This window comes from Bufo bufo, chromosome 5, assembly GCF_905171765.1.
Source record: "Bufo bufo chromosome 5, aBufBuf1.1, whole genome shotgun sequence".
NCBI classification, from domain to species: Eukaryota; Metazoa; Chordata; class Amphibia; order Anura; family Bufonidae; genus Bufo; species Bufo bufo.
Window position 1 is genome coordinate 144678879 of NC_053393.1, and position 19093 is coordinate 144697971.

The 19093-nt window shown below is 45.8% G+C and overlaps 1 protein-coding gene across 1 annotated transcript in view; it reads left to right on the forward strand.

The window, feature by feature from the left end:
- Positions 1–14036: 14036 nt before the first annotated feature.
- The window catches only part of GAREM1 (GRB2 associated regulator of MAPK1 subtype 1), a 175376-nt gene continuing 170319 nt past the window's right edge, over positions 14037–19093 (forward strand). The window contains exon 1 of the mRNA XM_040433500.1: positions 14037–14435. Coding sequence (XP_040289434.1) covers positions 14321–14435 — 115 coding nt within the window. The 5' untranslated portion in view covers positions 14037–14320. The remainder of the gene's footprint in view (positions 14436–19093) is intronic.

Genomic DNA, 19093 nt, shown 5'->3' on the forward strand with positions numbered 1-19093 from the left:
TAGAATCATAACTGTGAAGGAGCACTTTTTTGGGCTTCCCTACTGTCTTCCTCAGCCATATTATTCCCTGTTTCAGCTGCACAGCTAAATGCATTTCTCTCACAAGCAAGGGCGTATCTCTTCTCTGGAATCTACCAGTACTGTATGTAGTGACCTCACTTTCCTTACTTCCCACTATGGAGCTCTTCTGTGAAGCTCATAAAACCGGGACATAGATTACAGCCAATGTTCCAAAATTTTGGGCATACCTGTAGTGAATAATAGGAGATGCAGGTACTTGGATTGCTTAAAGTGTATTCAGAGTTGTGATGTAGCTGCCAGCCATCTTTTTACTAGCAGTAATGCAAAAACTGACACAAATTCAAGAAGCTTCTATGGCAACGTGTTTGTGGGGTTCAGAAGAGAAAATATATATATATAAAATTATAAATAAATTTATCTGCCATGTATTAGCTTAATTACATACTTATTGGACTAAGGGTACGCCTACACAATGACATTTGTCTCAAGAATGTCGCATGACATTTTTACGACAGTCTATGGCAGGCATCCTCAAACTGCGGCCCTCCAGCTGTTGTAAAACTACAACTCCCACAATGCCCTGCTGTAGGCTGATACCTGTAGGCTGTTCGGGCATGCTGGGAGTTGTAGTTTTGCAACAGCTGGAGGGCCGTAGTTTGAGGATGCTTGGTCTATGGTGTCATACTGCGACACGACAACTGCACAAGTTTTTGTGCGACTGTTGCCGTCGCATGTCACACTGCGACACCATAGACGGTCACTATAAAAATGTCATGCAAAATTTCTGAGACTTATTGTCGCACTACATATGTTGTTGTGTAGACATACCCTAAACGTCTCTTATGCTGGTGAGAATTAGATGTACCAATATTAATTCTCCACCAGATGGCACTCTCTCTTGAAAATTTAGGCTGACTGGCTGAAAGCATGAACAGCAAAAACACTACATATTCACATAAAAATGTATAGTTTAGGGAAAATATTAGAATATATTTGGATGAACAATGTTGAAGGTGGAAAATGCAGAAGCATATTCTTTAAAATGATAAATTGCATGTGTCAGTTTTAGATTCTGATATGACCAACAAACACTTTTTTGTCTTCACAGGATAAAGCCTCATGCAGACGTCAGTGTTTCACGGACGTGTGCTATACGTGTTCTCCACGGACAGCACACGTCCCTATTCATTTTAATGTGTGTATTCACACATCAGTGTTTCAGCACGGTCTGTGTTTTTTTACCCCGGATGCATGCTCTATTTTGTCCGTGTTCACGGATCCATCATGCCGATTATAGTCTATAGGTTTGTGAAAACCACGAATGCCATCCATGTTTCACAGATCATTAACAAGAGATTCTTTGAAAATTATTTTCAGCTGTTGAGTGTTAGTGAAACACGGACAGCAAAAAACGGACCCAACACTGATCTGTCACGGGAGAAAACACGGATTGAACACGGTCCGTGTTACCACTGATCCAAAACTGACACGGACGTCTGCAATGAGGCATAAGGGAGAAGTGTCTGGTCGGCCAGATTCTGACCAAAGTGGCACCCTCCCATCATGAGAACGGGGACATAGGGCCAGATTTATCATTAGCTCAAGTCAAAATAATGGAGTGAAAAAGTCGCAAATTTTTGTGCAATCGCTAAAACTACGCAAAATTTTGTGACTTTTATTGGCTCTGCTCTATGCTCACCAGTTTTCTAAAAGTGGGCGTGTTTTCTTATGTAAATGAATCTCTAGACAGATACTATTGCGACAATTTAAAAAGTCGCAAAAAATTGCGCAATTTCACTCCAGTGAGGACCATGCTTATCTTATGCGACTTTTTAATAGAACATGCGACTTTTTCGTAAAGACATGCGACTTTTGTAAAGCCGCTTACTGAAGGATAAACTGCTACCGTCAAACCACATTTATCACAGTATTAAAGGACCATTAATAAATCTGACTTAGGCCTCATGCACACGGCCGTTGTTTTGGTCCGCATCTGAGCCGCCGTTTTGGCGGCTCTGATGCGGACCCATTCACTTCAATGAGGCCGCAAAAGATGCAGACAGCACTCCGTGTGCTTTCCGCATCCGTTGCTCCGTTCCGTGGCCCCACTAAAAAAATATAACATGTCCTATTCTTGTCCGCGCTTTGCGGACAAGAATAGGCATTTATATTAAAGGCTGTCCGTGCCGTTCCGCAAATTGCGGAACGCGCACGGACGCCATCAGTGTTTTGCGGACTGAAAAACACACAACGGTCGTGTGCATGAGGCCTTAGCCAAAAGTGACTTTGGACATATGTAAAAGTGGAGTAAGCTGTAAGTGTAATGATAAATCTGGCCAATAGTGTTCCCCTTTTGAATGGAGCCATGGTCACACTTGCATGCTGCTGCTCCATTCATCTCTATGGGACTGCTGAGGATAGCCGAGCATTTGCACTCAACTATCTCTGGCAGTCCCGCAGAGTCCCATTCTCATGGTTAGACCCCCGCCAATAAGACACTTATCCCCCATCATGTGGTTGTCTGTATAATGGGACATTTTAATTTGATTAAACCAAGGACGCTTTCACACTGTAGGAATTCGGTCAATATTTTTTAAACAAAAAAAAAAGAGTACAACTTAGGACTCATTCACACGACCGTGGTTTGGTTCCGCACCTGAGCCATTCACGTCAATGGGGCTGCGAAAGATTCGGACAGCACTCCATGTGCTCCCAGCATCCGTTGCTCCGTCCCGCGGCCCCGCAAAAATTATGAGTCATGTCCTATTCTTGTCCGTTTTGCGGACAAGAATAGGCATTTCTATAAAGGGCCGTTCATTCCGTTCCGCAAATTGTGGAAGGCACATGGGCGGCATCTGTGTTTTGCGGATCCTCAATTTGCGGACTTCAAAATGCGGCAGGTTCGCGTGAACAAGCCCTTATACAAAGAAAAACTATAATGGAAAGATTTGCACCTTGTCCATGTTTTGGACCCTCTCCTAAGACCTCTGGAGTAGGTGCACTCTCCACGACACACCCTTTGTCGTTTGGTAAAGGAATAATAAACTAATACAGAACGGAGGGCACTCAATTACCTGTTGTTGCAAAGATTGCTAATACATATTTGTTTTATTACCAAAACACGAATACAGATAAAATAGAAAAAATCTGAAAAAAATATATCAATAAAATAGGAGGGTACAAGATAACAATCTTCCCATATATTAAAAACAGACTAGAGCAGTCATGTACACGGATGGTCCAGAACCGCACAATCACATAGGTTGTAGGGTGTTGGATCAGCACACAAGGCTACTTTCACACTCGTGTTTTGGGCGGATCCATCATTGATCTTCAAAAATGGATCCGTTACAATAATACAACCGCAAGCATTCGTCATAAACGGATCAGTTTGTATTATCTGTAACATAGCCAAGACGGATCCGTCATGAACTCCTTTGAAAGTCAATGGAGGACGGATCCGTTTTCTATTGTGCCAGATTGTGTCAGAGAAAATGGATCCGTCCCAATTGACATACATTGTGTGCCAGGACGGATCCGTTTGGCTCAGTTTCGTCAAGCGGATAGCAAAACACTGCAGACAGCGTTTTGGTGTCCGCCTCCAGAGCGGAATGGAGACGGAACGGAGGCAAACTGATGCATTCTGAGCGGATCCTTTTCCATTCAGAATGGATTAGGGCAAAACTGATCCATTTTGGACCGCTTGTGAGAGCCCATGACGGATCTCACAAACGGAAAGCCAAAACGTGAGTGTGAAAGTAGCCTAACCGACACTGCTAGCCCCTATTAGTGTTGAAAATGATGACAATTGGTAGCTAAGGATGGAATCTCTCCTTTTAAAATGTACTATATCATGTAAGACACCATATATAATTTAACCACATAAGGTGCAGAATATAAAAAATTAAATCATAAAAATAAAAAAAAAGAATAAATATACCTTGATCTCAAATAAAGGATTGGGTGTATATAGACCAGTATTATATAGTGCATAGACAGGCTTAAGCTGGCCAGACCATAGTATTGGTTGTAGTGAATAAGATTAAATTGGTCCACGATATATCTGGTTTCTATATAGAACCAATATTCATCTATTCTATTGGAAATTACCACTTATATAGTAGTGGTATCAAGAATATTGAATGAGCTGGTTTATACCAATGTAATTTTCATTGTGTCCATTGCTGCTGTTGATAATAATGTACAAGTCACTATTATAGATGAAATCCGTTGGTGTATATATAAATGAGGTATAGAGGGTTAAGATAGATACTGTTGTATTGATAGTCTCTTCTATACCATCTGAAAAGTCACTCATATATTTGTAGCAGCTATTCATAAATATCATATAAAGTGCTTGAGTACTTGTAACAAATTTGTGGTTACATTACCGCTCCTTCTAATCGAGAACCATCTCTGTATTCGAGGAATGGTTACAGCATCGTGTCCAGTAAGTGTGGTCTGCTTTCTTGTACAGCGTCCCACGTGATCGGGAGCTGTTGCTTTTGATCCACTGCGGGAGAGCCGGTGTATGTGGACCTTGGCGTGATGTTTCTTTATCGCAGAAGATCAGTTTAACTGGTTAGCATAGAAGCACCATAATATAATAGATATGAAGGGCATTCAAATCCCACGCCAGATCAAGAACACTCTCCAGGAGGTAGGTGTATGTGTGTCAAAGTCAACAATCAAGAGAAGACTTCACCAGAGTGAATACAGAGGGTTTACCACAAGATGTAAACCATTGGTGAGCCTCAAAAACAGGAAGGGCAGATTAGAGTTTTCCAAACGACATCTAAAAAAGCCTTCACAGTTCTGGAAGAACATCCTATGGACAGATGAGACCAAGATCAACTTGTACCAGAGTGATGGGAAGAGAAGAGTATGGAGAAGGAAAGGAACTGCTCATGATCCTAAGCATACCACCTCATCAGTGAAGAATGGTGGTGGTAGTGTCATGGCGTGGGCATGTATGGCTGCCAATGGAACTGGTTCTCTTGTATTTATTGATGATGTGACTGCTGACAAAAGCAGCAGGATGAATTCTGAAGTGTTTCGGGCAATATTATCTGCTCATATTCAGCAAAATGCTTCAGAACTCATTGGACGGCGCTTCACAAGGCAGATGGATAATGACCCAAAGCATACTGCAAAAGCAACCAAAGAGTTTTTTAAGGGAAAGAAGTGGAATGTTATGCAATGGCCAAGTCAATCACCTGACCTGAATCCGATTGAGCATGCATTTCACTTGCTGAAGACAAATCTGAAGGGAAAATGCCCCAAGAACAAGCAGGAACTGAAGACAGTTGCAGTAGAGGCCGGGCAGAGCATCACCAGGGATGAAACCCAGCGTCTGGTGATGTCTATGCGTTCCAGACTTCAGGCTGTAATTGACTGCAAAGGATTTGCAGCCAAGTATTAAAAAGTGAAAGTTTGATTTATGATGATTATTCCGTCCCATTACTTTTGGTCCCTCAACAAGTGGGAGGCACATATGCAAACTGTTGTAATTTCTACACCGTTCACCTGATTTGGATTTAAATACCCTCAAATTAAAGCTGACAGTCTGCAGTTAACCCCTTCCCGACTGCAATCCGTTTATATACGTGCTATTTGCACATGCCCCGTGCAGATAGCACGTGTATAGACGTCAGGCATCTCTTTAATCCAAGCGCTGCAAAGCACTTGGATTAAAGCTTCTGCCCCTGTCCTGCTGCTGTCACGGACAGCATACAGTCTAGTAATGCCGGCAAGGGACCAATTAGGGTGGTCTCTTGCCGGCAATCGATCCGATTGGTTAGTCTGTGCAGACTAATCAATCGGAACGCGGCAGTGATAAAAATGCCTGTTCCAGGCTCTGATCTGCGCTCTGCAGATCAGAGCCTGAAATCAGGTAGTGTCCTCGTGCCCCCTTCCTGTGCGCCTCCAAGCCCCCCTTGTCCCCGCCTGCCCCTGATGCAGTTCCCCCCGCCCCCATCCATATTCATGCAGCCTGCCCCTGATGTGGTCCGCCCCATACATACATCCTGCCCCCATTTGTGCCGCCTCAATGCTGGCCGTACCTTCTCCCTCCCCCTTTCCAGCGCTGCCCCCGATGCGGTGCGGTCCCCCTGCTGTGTTTGATGGCGGCGGCTCCATTCCTGAGCCGCCGCCATCAGCAGCGAGTGTCAGCTCTATGCTGACACTCTGCTGTAACCCCTTAGATGCAGCGGCATCCATGGGGTTAATAGAGGGAGGGGGCTCTACATCCTGCCCCCATTTTTGTCACCTTACATCACAAAAAGTGCAACACCAAGCGATCAAAAAGGTATATATCAAACAAAATGGTACCAATAAAACCGTCACCTCATCCCGCAAACAATGAGACCCTACATAATAAAATCGCTCAAAAAATAAAAAAAACTATAGTTCTTAGGACATTGAGACACTAAAACATAATTTTTTTATTTCAAATATGCTATTATTGTGTTAAAGTGAAATAAATAAAAAAAAGTGTACAGTCGTGGCCAAAAGTTTTGAGAATTACATAAATATTGGAAAAGTTGCTGCTTAAGTTTTTATAATAGCAATTTGCATATACTCCAGAATGTTATGAAGAGTGATCAGATGAATTGCATAGTCCTTCTTTGCCATGAAAATTAACTTAATCCCAAAAAAAACTTTCCACTGCATTTCATTGCTGTCATTAAAGGACCTGCTGAGATCATTTCAGTAATCGTCTTGTTAACTCAGGTGAGAATATTGACGAGCACAAGGCTGGAGATCATTATGTCAGGCTGATTGGGTTAAAATGGCAGACTTGACATGTTAAAAGGAGGGTGATGCTTGAAATCATTGTTCTTCCATTGTTAACCATGGTGACCTGCAAAGAAACGCGTGCAGCCATCATTGTGTTGCATAAAAATGGCTTCACAGGCAAGGATATTGTGGCTACTAAGATTGCACCTCAATCAACAATTTATAGGATCATCAAGAACTTCAAGGAAAGAGGTTCAATTCTTGTTAAGAAGGCTTCAGGGCGTCCAAGAAAGTCCAGCAAGCGCCAGGATTGTCTCCTAAAGAGGATTCAGCTGCGAGATCGGAGTGCCACCAGTGCAGAGCTTGCTCAGGAATTGCAGCAGGCAGGTGTGAGCGCATCTGCACACACAGTGAGGCAAAGACTTTTGGAAGATGGCCTGGTGTCAAGAAGGGCAGCAAAGAAGCCACTTCATTAAAAAAAAAACATCAGGGACAGATTGATTTTCTGCAGAAAGTATGGTGAATGGACTGCTGAGGACTGGGGCAAAGTCATATTCTCAGATGAAGCCTCTTTCCGATTGGGGCATCTGGAAAAAGGCTTGTCCGGAGAAGAAAAGGTGAGCGCTACCATCAGTCCTGTGTCATGCCAACAGTAAAGCATCCTGAGACCATTCATGTGTGGGGTTGCTTCTCATCCAAGGGAGTGGGCTCACTCACAATTTTGCCCAAAAACACAGCCATGAATAAAGAATGGTACCAAAACACCCTCCAACAGCAACTTCTTCCAACAATCCAACAACAGTTTGGTGAAGAACAATGCATTTTCCAGCACGATGGAGCACCGTGCCATAAGGCAAAAGTGATAATTAAGTGGCTCGGGGACCAAAACGTTGACATTTTGGGTCCATGGCCTGGAAACTACCCAGATCTTAATCCCATTGAGAACTTGTGGTCAATCCTCAAGAGGCAGGTGGACAAACAAAAACCCACTAATTCTGACAAACTCCAAGAAGTGATTATGAAAGAATGGATTGCTATCAGTCAGGAATTGGCCCAGAAGTTGATTGAGAGCATGCCCAGTCGAATTGCAGAGGTCCTGAAAAAGAAGGGCCAACACTGCAAATACGGACTCTTTGCATAAATGTCATGTAATTGTCGATAAAAGCCTTTGAAACGTATGAAGTTTGTGTAATTATATTTCACTACATCACAGAAACAACTGAAACAAAGATCTAAAAGCAGTTCAGCAGCAAACTTTGTGAAAATTAATATTTTTGTCATTCTCAAAACTTTTGGCCACGACTGTACATATTAGGTATTGCCGCATCTGTAATAACCTGCTCGATAAAAATATCACATGACCTAACCCCTCAGGTGAACACCGTTAAAAAAAAAAAAAAAAAACTGCCAAAAAAGCCATTTTTGTCACCTTACATCACAAAAAGTGCAACAGCAAGCGATCAAAAAGGCTTATGACCCCCAAAATAGTACCAATCAAACCGTCACCTCATCCCGCAAAAAATGATACTTATTTAAGACAATCGCCCAAAAAACTAAAAAGCTATGGCTCTCAGACTATGGAGACACTAAAACATAATTTTTTTGGTATCAGAAATGCTATTATTGTGTAAAACTTAAATAAAAAAAAGTATACATATTAGGTATTGCCACGTCCGTAACGATCTGCTCTATAAAACTGTCACATGACCTAACTCATCAGATGACCGCTGTAAAAATAAATAAATAAAAACTGTTCCAAAACAGCCAATTTTTTGGTCACCTTGCCCCATAAAGTGTAATAATGAATGATCAAAAAATCCTATGTACCCAAAAATGGTACTAATAAAAACCTCAACACTTTCTGCAAAAAACGAGCCCCTGCACAAGACGATCGGCAGAAAAATAAAAAACATATGGCGTTCAGAAAATGGACACACAAAAACATAATTTATTTTTCAAAAATGCTTTATTATGTAAAACAAACAAAGAAAGTAGACATATTTGATATCATTGCGTCCGTAACAACCTGCTCTATAAAAATAGCACATGATCTACCCTGTCAGATGAATCTTGTAAAAAAATAAAATAAAAACGGTGCCAAAACAGCCATTTTTCGGTTACCTTGCCTCACAAAAAACGTAATATAGAGCAATTAAAAATCATATGTACCCCAAAATAGTTCCAATAAAACTGGAACCTTAACCCCTAGTTTCCAAAATAGGGTCCCTTTTTGGGAGTTTCTACTGTATGGATGCATCAGGGGGGCTTTAAATGGGACATGGCATCTAAAACCAGTCCAGCAAAATCTGCATTCCCAAAACCATACGGCGCTCCTTTTATTCTGCACCCTTCCATGCGCCCTTACATCAGTTTACGACCAAATGTGGGGTGTTTCTGTAAACCGCAGAATCAGTTTAATAAATATTGAGTTTTGTTTGGCTGTTAACCCTCAATGTGTTAAAGAAATTTTTTTTATAAAATGGAAAATCTGCCCAAAAAGTTAAATTTAGAAATTTCATCTCCATTTTCCTTTAATTCTTGTGGAACACCTAAAGGGTTAACAAAGTTTGTAAAATCAGTTTTGAGTAACTTGAGGGGTGTAGTTTCTACAATGGGGCCATTTATGGGGTATCCACTATGTAGGCCCCAAAAAGTGACTTCAGACCTGAACTGGTCCTTAAAAAGTGGGTTTTGGAAATGTTCTTAAAAATTGTAAGAATTGCTTCTAAATGTAAGCCTTCTAACGTCCTAAAAAAATAAAATGACATTTCCAAAATGATGCCCACATAAAGTAGACATATGGGGAATGTTAAGTAATAAATATTTTATTAGGTATCACTTTCTGTTTTAGAAGCAGAGAAATCGAAATTTGGAAAATTGTGAATTTTTCCAAATTTTTGGTAAATTTGGGATTTTTTCATAAATAAAGGTGAAATATATTGACTCAAATTTATGACTATCATGAAGTACAATGTGTCACGAGAAAACAATCTCAGAATGGTTTGGATAAATAAAAGTGTTCCAAAGCTATTACCACATAAACTGACACATGTCCTGGACACTGGGGCATCAATGACCCTTGGTCATAAAAGGGTTAAAGCACATCTTGTTTGTTTCATTTCAAATCCATTGTGGTGGTGTATAGAGCCAAAAATGTTAGAATTGTGTCGATGTCCCAATATTTATGGACCTAACTGTATACACCAACGGATTTCATCTATAATAGTGACTTATACATTTTTACAAATAGCAGCAATGGACACATAATGAGCTCATTCAGTATTCTTGATACCACTCCTATATAAGAAACAGCATTTATGAAGTGGTAATTTCCAATAGAATATATGAATATTGGTATTATATAGAGACCAGATATATCGTGGACCAATTTAATCTTATTCACTACAACTAATACTATGGTCTGGCCAGCTTAAGCCTGTCTATGCACTATATAATACTGGTCTATATACACCCAATCCTTTATTTGAGGTCAAGGTATTTTTTATTCTTTTTTTAATTTTTATGATTTAATTTTTATTTTTTATATTCTGTACCTTATGTGGTTAAATGATATATGGTGTCTTGCATGATATAGTACTATATACATTTTAAATGGAGAGATTCCATCCTTAGCTACCAATTGTCATCATTTTCAACACTAATAGGGGCTAGCAGTGTCGGTTATGTGCTGATCCAACACCCTACGAGCTGTTATTGTGCGGTTCTGGACCATCCATATACATGACTACTCTAGTCTGTTTTTAATATATGTGAAGATTGTTATCCTGTACCCCCTGGGGGGATTCACTCTGGTAGTTAGGATTAGCGGGTGCAGCACAGAGTCAAAGTACAAGTTTTTGGTTCAGAACATCAGTGTTTATTCACACGTGAAAGGAAAACAAAGACGCAAGTTGCTTGGTGATCGTTCACACACATGAAAAGTTCATATACAAAACAGTCACCTTTTCTCCTGGGTGTTACTTCACACCCTGTTGGAAGTTCTGCCTTGTCAAGTACACAGGCAAGCGTTAGGCGGTCTGTTCACCCTTACAGGGGTCTGAGCCCTCCAGCCCGGCTCAAGCCGCGGATCCCAACACAGCCTTCAGATCACAGCACACAGACCTCCTGAGCTCCACTGTCAGACAGAGGTAATCCTCTCCACCTGGCAGTGCTGGCTGGTTTTGATGCCTGGCAAAACCCGGCCTGGAACATGGGGAGTAGTCACCCACCCAGCACTTTGACTACTCCCAGTAAGAAGAATAGTAGTAATGTGGCGCACTGGAGCAACAAGATACCATGCGAGGTGCTCTTACCATATATTGTAGTCTGTGCCCAAATGTCGCTCTAGACGCTGGTCTTGTAATGGAACGGACTGTCTTACGAGCTGTTCCCGTCTGAACTCCCACGTCAGCGGCTTGTATGCACGTGGACCTTAGGACTTGCTTGCGGTCTTTAATCCCCTAAAGGACCACTTTTAAATTGTGATGGAGCCAAAAAGTTAGTATTGAAGTGCCTATCCAAGTACCGTCTGCCGCGCGAAAGTTGCAATAAAGACCGCAAGCAAGTCCTAAGGTCCACGTGCATACAAGCCGCTGGCGTGGGAGTTCCGACGGGAACAGCTCGTAAGACACCGGTCCGTTCCATTACAAGACCAGCGTCTAGAGCTACATTTGGGCACAGACTACAATATATGGTAAGATTGTTTCAATATATGCCGGCAAGAGAAAATACATTTTGACAGTACGCAGTGAACTGCGCTTCAGCGGGACGCCGCTGATACTTCACCATAGTGGGACGCCGCTACTATTGGTATCTATGGTGGAGAAACGATAAGCACAAGTATTCCAACGTATTTCTGTTGGAGCGAATGTATCTATCAATCATCCCTATGTGAATGAGCGTTGATTTGATTGACTGCACTTTGAAAGACTATGTATTGGAACAAGAGTCATTAATTTATTTATTGGAGAAAGAGACATTGTTTCTATTGGTGATTCGACCAAGACAATACAGGCAATCACGCACTAGGTGCACTTTATTTTTCAATAAAGAGTGTGCTTGGCTTGCATGCTGACCTGCATTCCCTGGACTTTGTGTGGCTGTCATGGCCCATGAACAGGTAGGAACTAGTGTTAGGGACCACTCAAATGAGACGACCTTGACGCGGTGAGTGGCTTATTACGCTTTGGCCAAAATGTACACCAATGTCTCATCCAGCATGGAGGCAGGGCAGAGTGCTGGATGTAGTGTGCGATCACATTTGCATTTTCTATTTTTCAAATTGCACCTCCCATTGTGCCGCTATATACGATATTGCTGATTTTATATGATTTTATATTGATTGTGGTTTATTAACTTACCCCATACATGGGCAGGAATAGGTTTTATTATTTATTGGTTGTATAATAAATTCAGTGTTGGTCTCTATCTGAGAGTGCCCAGTTCCTTCCGTTTTATTACTCCCAGTAAGAGCGTCCCAGATCAGCTATGACAGCCATGCTAAATCTCAGGGTGTCAGTTAGCAATAGCTGTTACTGACACATAAAATACTGTCTCTTACTTCACCGAGGCCAGGAGCCTCGATCACATATACCTTCCATCCACGATGATTCCAGGTACCTTCTTACACCCCCTATTTTATTGATATATTTTTTTCTTATTTTTTCTATTTTATCTGTATTCGTGTTTTGGTAATAAAACAAATATGTATTAGCAATCTATGCAACAACAGGTAATTGAGTGCCCTCCGTTCTAGTTTACAATAGAAAACAAATCCGTCCTCCATTGACTTTCAATGGAGTTCATGACGCATCCGTCTTTGCAATGTTAAAGATAATACAACTAGGTCCGTTTATAACAGATGGAGATTGTTGTATTATCAGTAATGGAAGCGTTTTTGCTGAACCCTGCCTGTGAAAGTAGTCTTATAAAACAGCTCCTCAACATCGCATCCTGAGATCTCTCCAAAAACTGTGAACAAGTATCGAGGAATGAAGTGAAGGGAACCCGTCACCACCAAAATGCCCCCTAAACCACCCGCAGTACCTCACAGCTGAAGTCATCTAGTTTTTAATGAAGTCTTTGACTAATTCATCTGATGGGCAAAATTGCAGGAAAACAAGTTTTAGGCCCCATTCACATGACCATATTTTTGGTCTGCATCCGATCCGCATTTTTTGCTGATTGGATGTGGACCCTTTCACTTCAATGGGACCGCAAAAAATGTCCATTCTGTGACCTCGCAAAAAAGATTTAACGTTTTACGGACAAGAATAGGGATTGTTATGAGTCTAATAAAAAAAAAGATGAAACGCGGACATCACACAGACACCATCCGTATTTTTGCGTATCCGTGTTTTGCGGACCGCAGTATACATACGTTCATGTGAATGCACCCTTATTCTGCCACTGGCTGTATGCAAATGAGGAGCTTGAAGTCAAGGGGGGCAGTGGCCTCAGCGCTTGAACTCAAGCTCGCTGCACCCCCTCTTCCTGCCCTTTTGCGTTTGATTGATGACCTTTTGTTTTGGTTTTTCCACACGAGATTCCCCAGGAGATCTTGGGCCTGTGCCGTACGATCTCGTCTTCGACGCCTGCGCAGAGAGCCCCGCAGAGATCTCCTGGGGAATTGCGCATGAAGAAAAAAAAACGCCATGAGTTAAACGTGAAGGGGCAGGAAGGGGATGCAGCATGCTTGAGTTCAAGTGTCGAGGCTGCTGCCCCCTTGACTTCAAGCTCCTCATTTGCGTACGGCCAGCGGTGGAATAAAAGTTGTTTTCCTGCGATTTTGCCCGTCGACCAATTAGCCAGACACCATTAGAAACCAGACTTCAGCAGTGTGGTCCTGCGGGCAGTTTAGGGGGCACCTTCTAACTCATGGGGATGAAAAAAATGACACGTAGCTGTCAGAAGTCTTCCTCCTCCCGCACTATGGTACACCTACCTATGTCACCTAGGTTTGGCTGTTGCTACATAAGTGGTGTCCCCCAGGCTCTAAATGGCAGACTTCATTAAATTCTGGTGCTCAGGAACCGCACAGCTCAGTAAGAACAGAGCCATAAAGGTGAGTGCTGCAGGTAAAGTAAGTAATGGCAGCATCCTACAGGGGGCGCCCTCGGTAGTAGAACATCTTCCAGAATCAGAGCGACCATTCAGCTGTCCACATGAATGGCGCCGCAGTTCTCCGCGCGGCCACTAGGGGGCAGGGGCGGGCTGCTGCCGCCTTCCCTCAGCTCCAGAGCAGCCGCCTGTGGATGTCAGGAAGTGTTCCCCTTGCAGTGGGATTTGGGCAGGGGAGGAGGCGTCTCCCGGAGCCGCACACCCTGTTGATTAGTCAGCGCGGGTATGGTGTATCTAGTCCCCGCAGGAGGGGAGCGACAACAACCAGAGCAGCAACTGCAGCAAAAGTGGCCTGGAGAGGAGACTCCGCAACTCCGGCCAGCAGCCGCAGCATGAACCCGAGCAGCTGAGGACAGTGCACTAGAGCCTGCACTGCAGAGACCGGCCACCCCTGGAGCCCCCAGCCCTGCTGTCTCCCCCTGCACGGGGCCGGGGGAAGAAGATGGAGCCGGCACCCCCGCCGGGGCTGAAGGATGTGAAGTGGAGCTCGGCCTCGTTCCCCTTGGACTTGCTGGTCAGCTCTTACCGGCTGCCTCAGCTCGTCAGGCTGGAGAGCGGTGAGTGGCTGCCCTACTGCATGTACAGACAGCCGTGCATATACAGTGTACAGACAGACAGCCGTACAGATACAGTGTACAGACAGACAGCCGTACGTATACGGTGTACAGACAGACAGCCGTACGTATACGGTGTACAGACGGACAGCCGTACGTATACGGTGTACAGACGGACAGCCGTACGTATACGGTGTACAGACGGACAGCCGTACGTATACGGTGTACAGACGGACAGCCGTGCGTATACGGTGTACAGACGGACAGCCGTGCGTATACGGTGGACAGACGGACAGCCGTGCGTATACGGTGGACAGACGGACAGCCGTGCGTATACGGTGGACAGACGGACAGCCGTGCGTATACGGTGGACAGACGGACAGCCGTGCGTATACGGTGGACAGACGGACAGCCGTGCGTATACGGTGGACAGACGGACAGCCGTGCGTATACGGTGGACAGACGGACAGCCGTGCGTATACGGTGGACAGACGGACAGCCGTGCGTATACGGTGGACAGACGGACAGCCGTGCGTATACGGTGGACAGACGGACAGCCGTGCGTATACGGTGGACAGACGGACAGCCGTGCGTATACGGTGGACAGACGGACAGCCGTGCGTATACGGTGGACAGACGGACAGCCGTGCGTATACGGTGGACAGACGGACAGCCGTGCGTATACGGTGGACAGACGGACAGCCGTGCGTATACGGTGGACAGACGGACAGCCGTGCGTATACGGTGGACAGACGGACAGCCGTGCGTATACGGTGGACAGACGGACAGCCGTGCGTATACGGTGGACAGACGGACAGCCGTGCGTATACGGTGGACAGACGGACAGCCGTGCGTATACGGTGGACAGACGGACAGCCGTGCGTATACGGTGGACAGACGGACAGCCGTGCGTATACGGTGGACAGACGGACAGCCGTGCGTATACGGTGGACAGACGGACAGCCGTGCGTATACGGTGGACAGACGGACAGCCGTGCGTATACGGTGGACAGACGGACAGCCGTGCGTATACGGTGGACAGACGGACAGCCGTGCGTATACGGTGGACAGACGGACAGCCGTGCGTATACGGTGGACAGACGGACAGCCGTGCGTATACGGTGGACAGACGGACAGCCGTGCGTATACGGTGGACAGACGGACAGCCGTGCGTATACGGTGGACAGACGGACAGCCGTGCGTATACGGTGGACAGACGGACAGCCGTGCGTATACGGTGGACAGACGGACAGCCGTGCGTATACGGTGGACAGACGGACAGCCGTGCGTATACGGTGGACAGACGGACAGCCGTGCGTATACGGTGGACAGACGGACAGCCGTGCGTATACGGTGGACAGACGGACAGCCGTGCGTATACGGTGGACAGACGGACAGCCGTGCGTATACGGTGGACAGACGGACAGCCGTGCGTATACGGTGGACAGACGGACAGCCGTGCGTATACGGTGGACAGACGGACAGCCGTGCGTATACGGTGGACAGACGGACAGCCGTGCGTATACGGTGGACAGACGGACAGCCGTGCGTATACGGTGGACAGACGGACAGCCGTGCGTATACGGTGGACAGACGGACAGCCGTGCGTATACGGTGGACAGACGGACAGCCGTGCGTATACGGTGGACAGACGGACAGCCGTGCGTATACGGTGGACAGACGGACAGCCGTGCGTATACGGTGGACAGACGGGCAGCCGTGCGTATACGGTGGACAGACGGGCAGCCGTGCGTATACGGTGGACAGACGGGCAGCCGTGCGTATACGGTGGACAGACGGGCAGCCGTGCGTATACGGTGGACAGACGGGCAGCCGTGCGTATACGGTGGACAGACGGGCAGCCGTGCGTATACGGTGGACAGACGGGCAGCCGTGCGTATACGGTGGACAGACGGGCAGCCGTGCGTATACGGTGGACAGACGGACAGCCGGGCGTATACGGTGGACAGACGGACAGGTGCGCGGATGCGGTGTAGGGACAGGCACATACATGTGTGCCCCCTGCTAGCGCCGCACATACCAGCAGACTGCACGTCCTGGCTATTTATAGCACTGTCTGCAGGTCATGGCAGGGGGCGCTGCTGGACTCCTGATGACACCTGGGCACTCACTATGTCATACCAGCAGTGGTGCCAGCCAGAGTGCCCATAGAGTGGGGCCCTGCCAGTGCTGCTCACATTTTTTATGGCAGCTGGGTTCAGAGGTGAGTGGCAGCACTGTTATCTGTGTGCTGCTGGCATCATCATACAGCTGTGCCATGTGGTATGGTGCCACCACAGCGATATTCGCTGGCTCTAACCGAGCTTTTCTCCATCAGGTGACTTGGATGTGGCAGCTCCTGACAGACTTGTATTCTGCCTGCTGGCATATAATAGTTTGCCCCTGTAATGGATGCCCAGTAAGTGCAGTGCCTGGTACTGACGATTTGTAGTGCTGCTGCAGATAATTGGCCCACGACGGGTTCTTCAGCAGTGACATGATTTTGGATTTTGCATTGGTCCGGTAATGAATGATGTCTGTAGCTGCAGTCATGGCATCGTCCCCGCGCTTGTCCCAGAAGAGCTGGGTATTCTGTACCAAGACCTTGATCATACCCTGTGCAGGGGAAGTGAGGAAGACTGTCCTGTCTGCTGTGATGAGATCCAGTCTAGTTCTTGGTACATAATATAGGACGCTCTCGTTGGAGGTGTGACTGAAGCCTCAGGCGGTGTGCACACGGCAGTGTAGTTTGTGGCTTTTTGTGCAGTTTTTGCTGCGTTTCCACGTCTGCATTAGTTACTTGTGGATTTTGAAGCTCTTTGCAAAGGGTGAGATCTGCACTGAAATTCCCCACAATCAGTAGTAAATCTGCAGATTTCAAAATCATAAACAAACACACCATGTACATGAGATTTAGAAAATCGAATTACAGCGTACCTAACCTTTCAACAAACTTTGCATTAATCGATAGCACAGTGGGTGTACATGAGCAATAACATGATTTGTGGCCCCTATGTGACTTGTATCTGACATTTCATTAAGGCTGGTTTCACACGGGTGTTGCGGGAAAATGTGCGGGTCCGTTGCGGGTACACCCCCGATTTTTCCGCGCGAGTGCAAAACATTGTAATGTGTTTTGCACGCGCGTGAGAAAAATCGCGCATGTTTGGTACCCAAACGCGAACTTCTTCAGAGAAGTTTGGGCTTGGGATCGGTGTTCTGTAGATTGTATTATTTTCATGTTATAAGCGAAAATAATAGCATTCTGAATACAGAATGCAAAGTAAAACAGCGCTGGAGGGGTTAAAAATAAATAAAAATAATTAAACTCACCTTAGTCCACTTGATCGCGGCCCGGCATCTCCTTCTGTCTCCTTTGTTGAACAGGACCTGTGGTGAGCATTAAATACAGTTACAGGACCTTTGATGACGTCACTCCGGTCATCACATAATCCATCACCATGGTAAAAGATCATGTGACGTACCATGTGATGACCGGAGTGACTTCATCAAAGGTCCTGTAACTGTATTTAATGCTCACCACAGGTCCTATTCAACAAAGGAGACAGACGAGAAGCCGGGCTACGCGATCAAGTGGACTAAGGTGAGTTAAATAATTATTAGATTTTTTTTTAACCCCTCCAGCGCTGTTTTACTATGCATTCTGTATTCAGAATGCTATTATTTTCCTTATAACCATGTTATAAGGGAAAACAATAATGATCGGGTCTCCATCCCGATCGTCTCCTAGCAACCGTGCGTGAAAATCGCACCGCATCCGCACTTGCTTGCGAATTTCACGCAACCCCATTCACTTCTATGGGGCCTGCGTTGCATGAAAAACGCAGACTATAGAGCATGCTGCGATTTTCACGCAACGCATAAGGCTACTTTCACACCTGCGTTCGGGTGTCCGCTCGTGAGCTCCGTTTGAAGGGGCTCACAAGCGGCCCCGAACGCAACCGTCCAGCCCTAATGCATTCTGAGTGGACGCGGATCCGCTGAGAATGCATCAGTCTGGCAGCGTTCAGCCTCCGCTCCGCTCAGTGAGCGGACACCTGAACGCTGCTTGCAGCGTTCGGGTGTCCGCCTGGCCGTGCGGAGGCAAGCGGATCCGTCCAGACTTACAATGTAAGTCAATGGGGACGGATCCGTTTGAAGATGACACAATATGGCTCAATCTTCAAACGGATCCGTCCCCCATTGACTTTCAATGTAAAGTCTGGACGGATCCGTTCAGGCTACTTTCACACTTAGAAATTTTTCTAAGGCCTCTTTCACACTTGCGTTGTCCGGATCCGGCGTGTACTCCACTTGCCGGAATTACACGCCGGATCCGGAAAAACGCAAGTGTACTGAAAGCATTTGAAGACGGAACCGTCTTCCAAATGCGTTCAGTGTTACTATGGCACCCAGGACGCTATTAAAGTCCTGGTTGCCATAGTAGGAGCGGGGAGCGGGGGAGCAGTATACTTACAGTCCGTGCGGCTCCCGGGGCGCTCCAGAGTGACGTCAGAGCGCCCCATGCGCATAGATGACGTGATCCATGTGATCACATGATCCATGCGCTTGGGGCGCCCTGACGTCACTCTGGAGCGCCTGGGGAGCCGCACGGACGGTAAGTACACTGCTCCCCCGCTCCCCGCTACACTTTACCATGG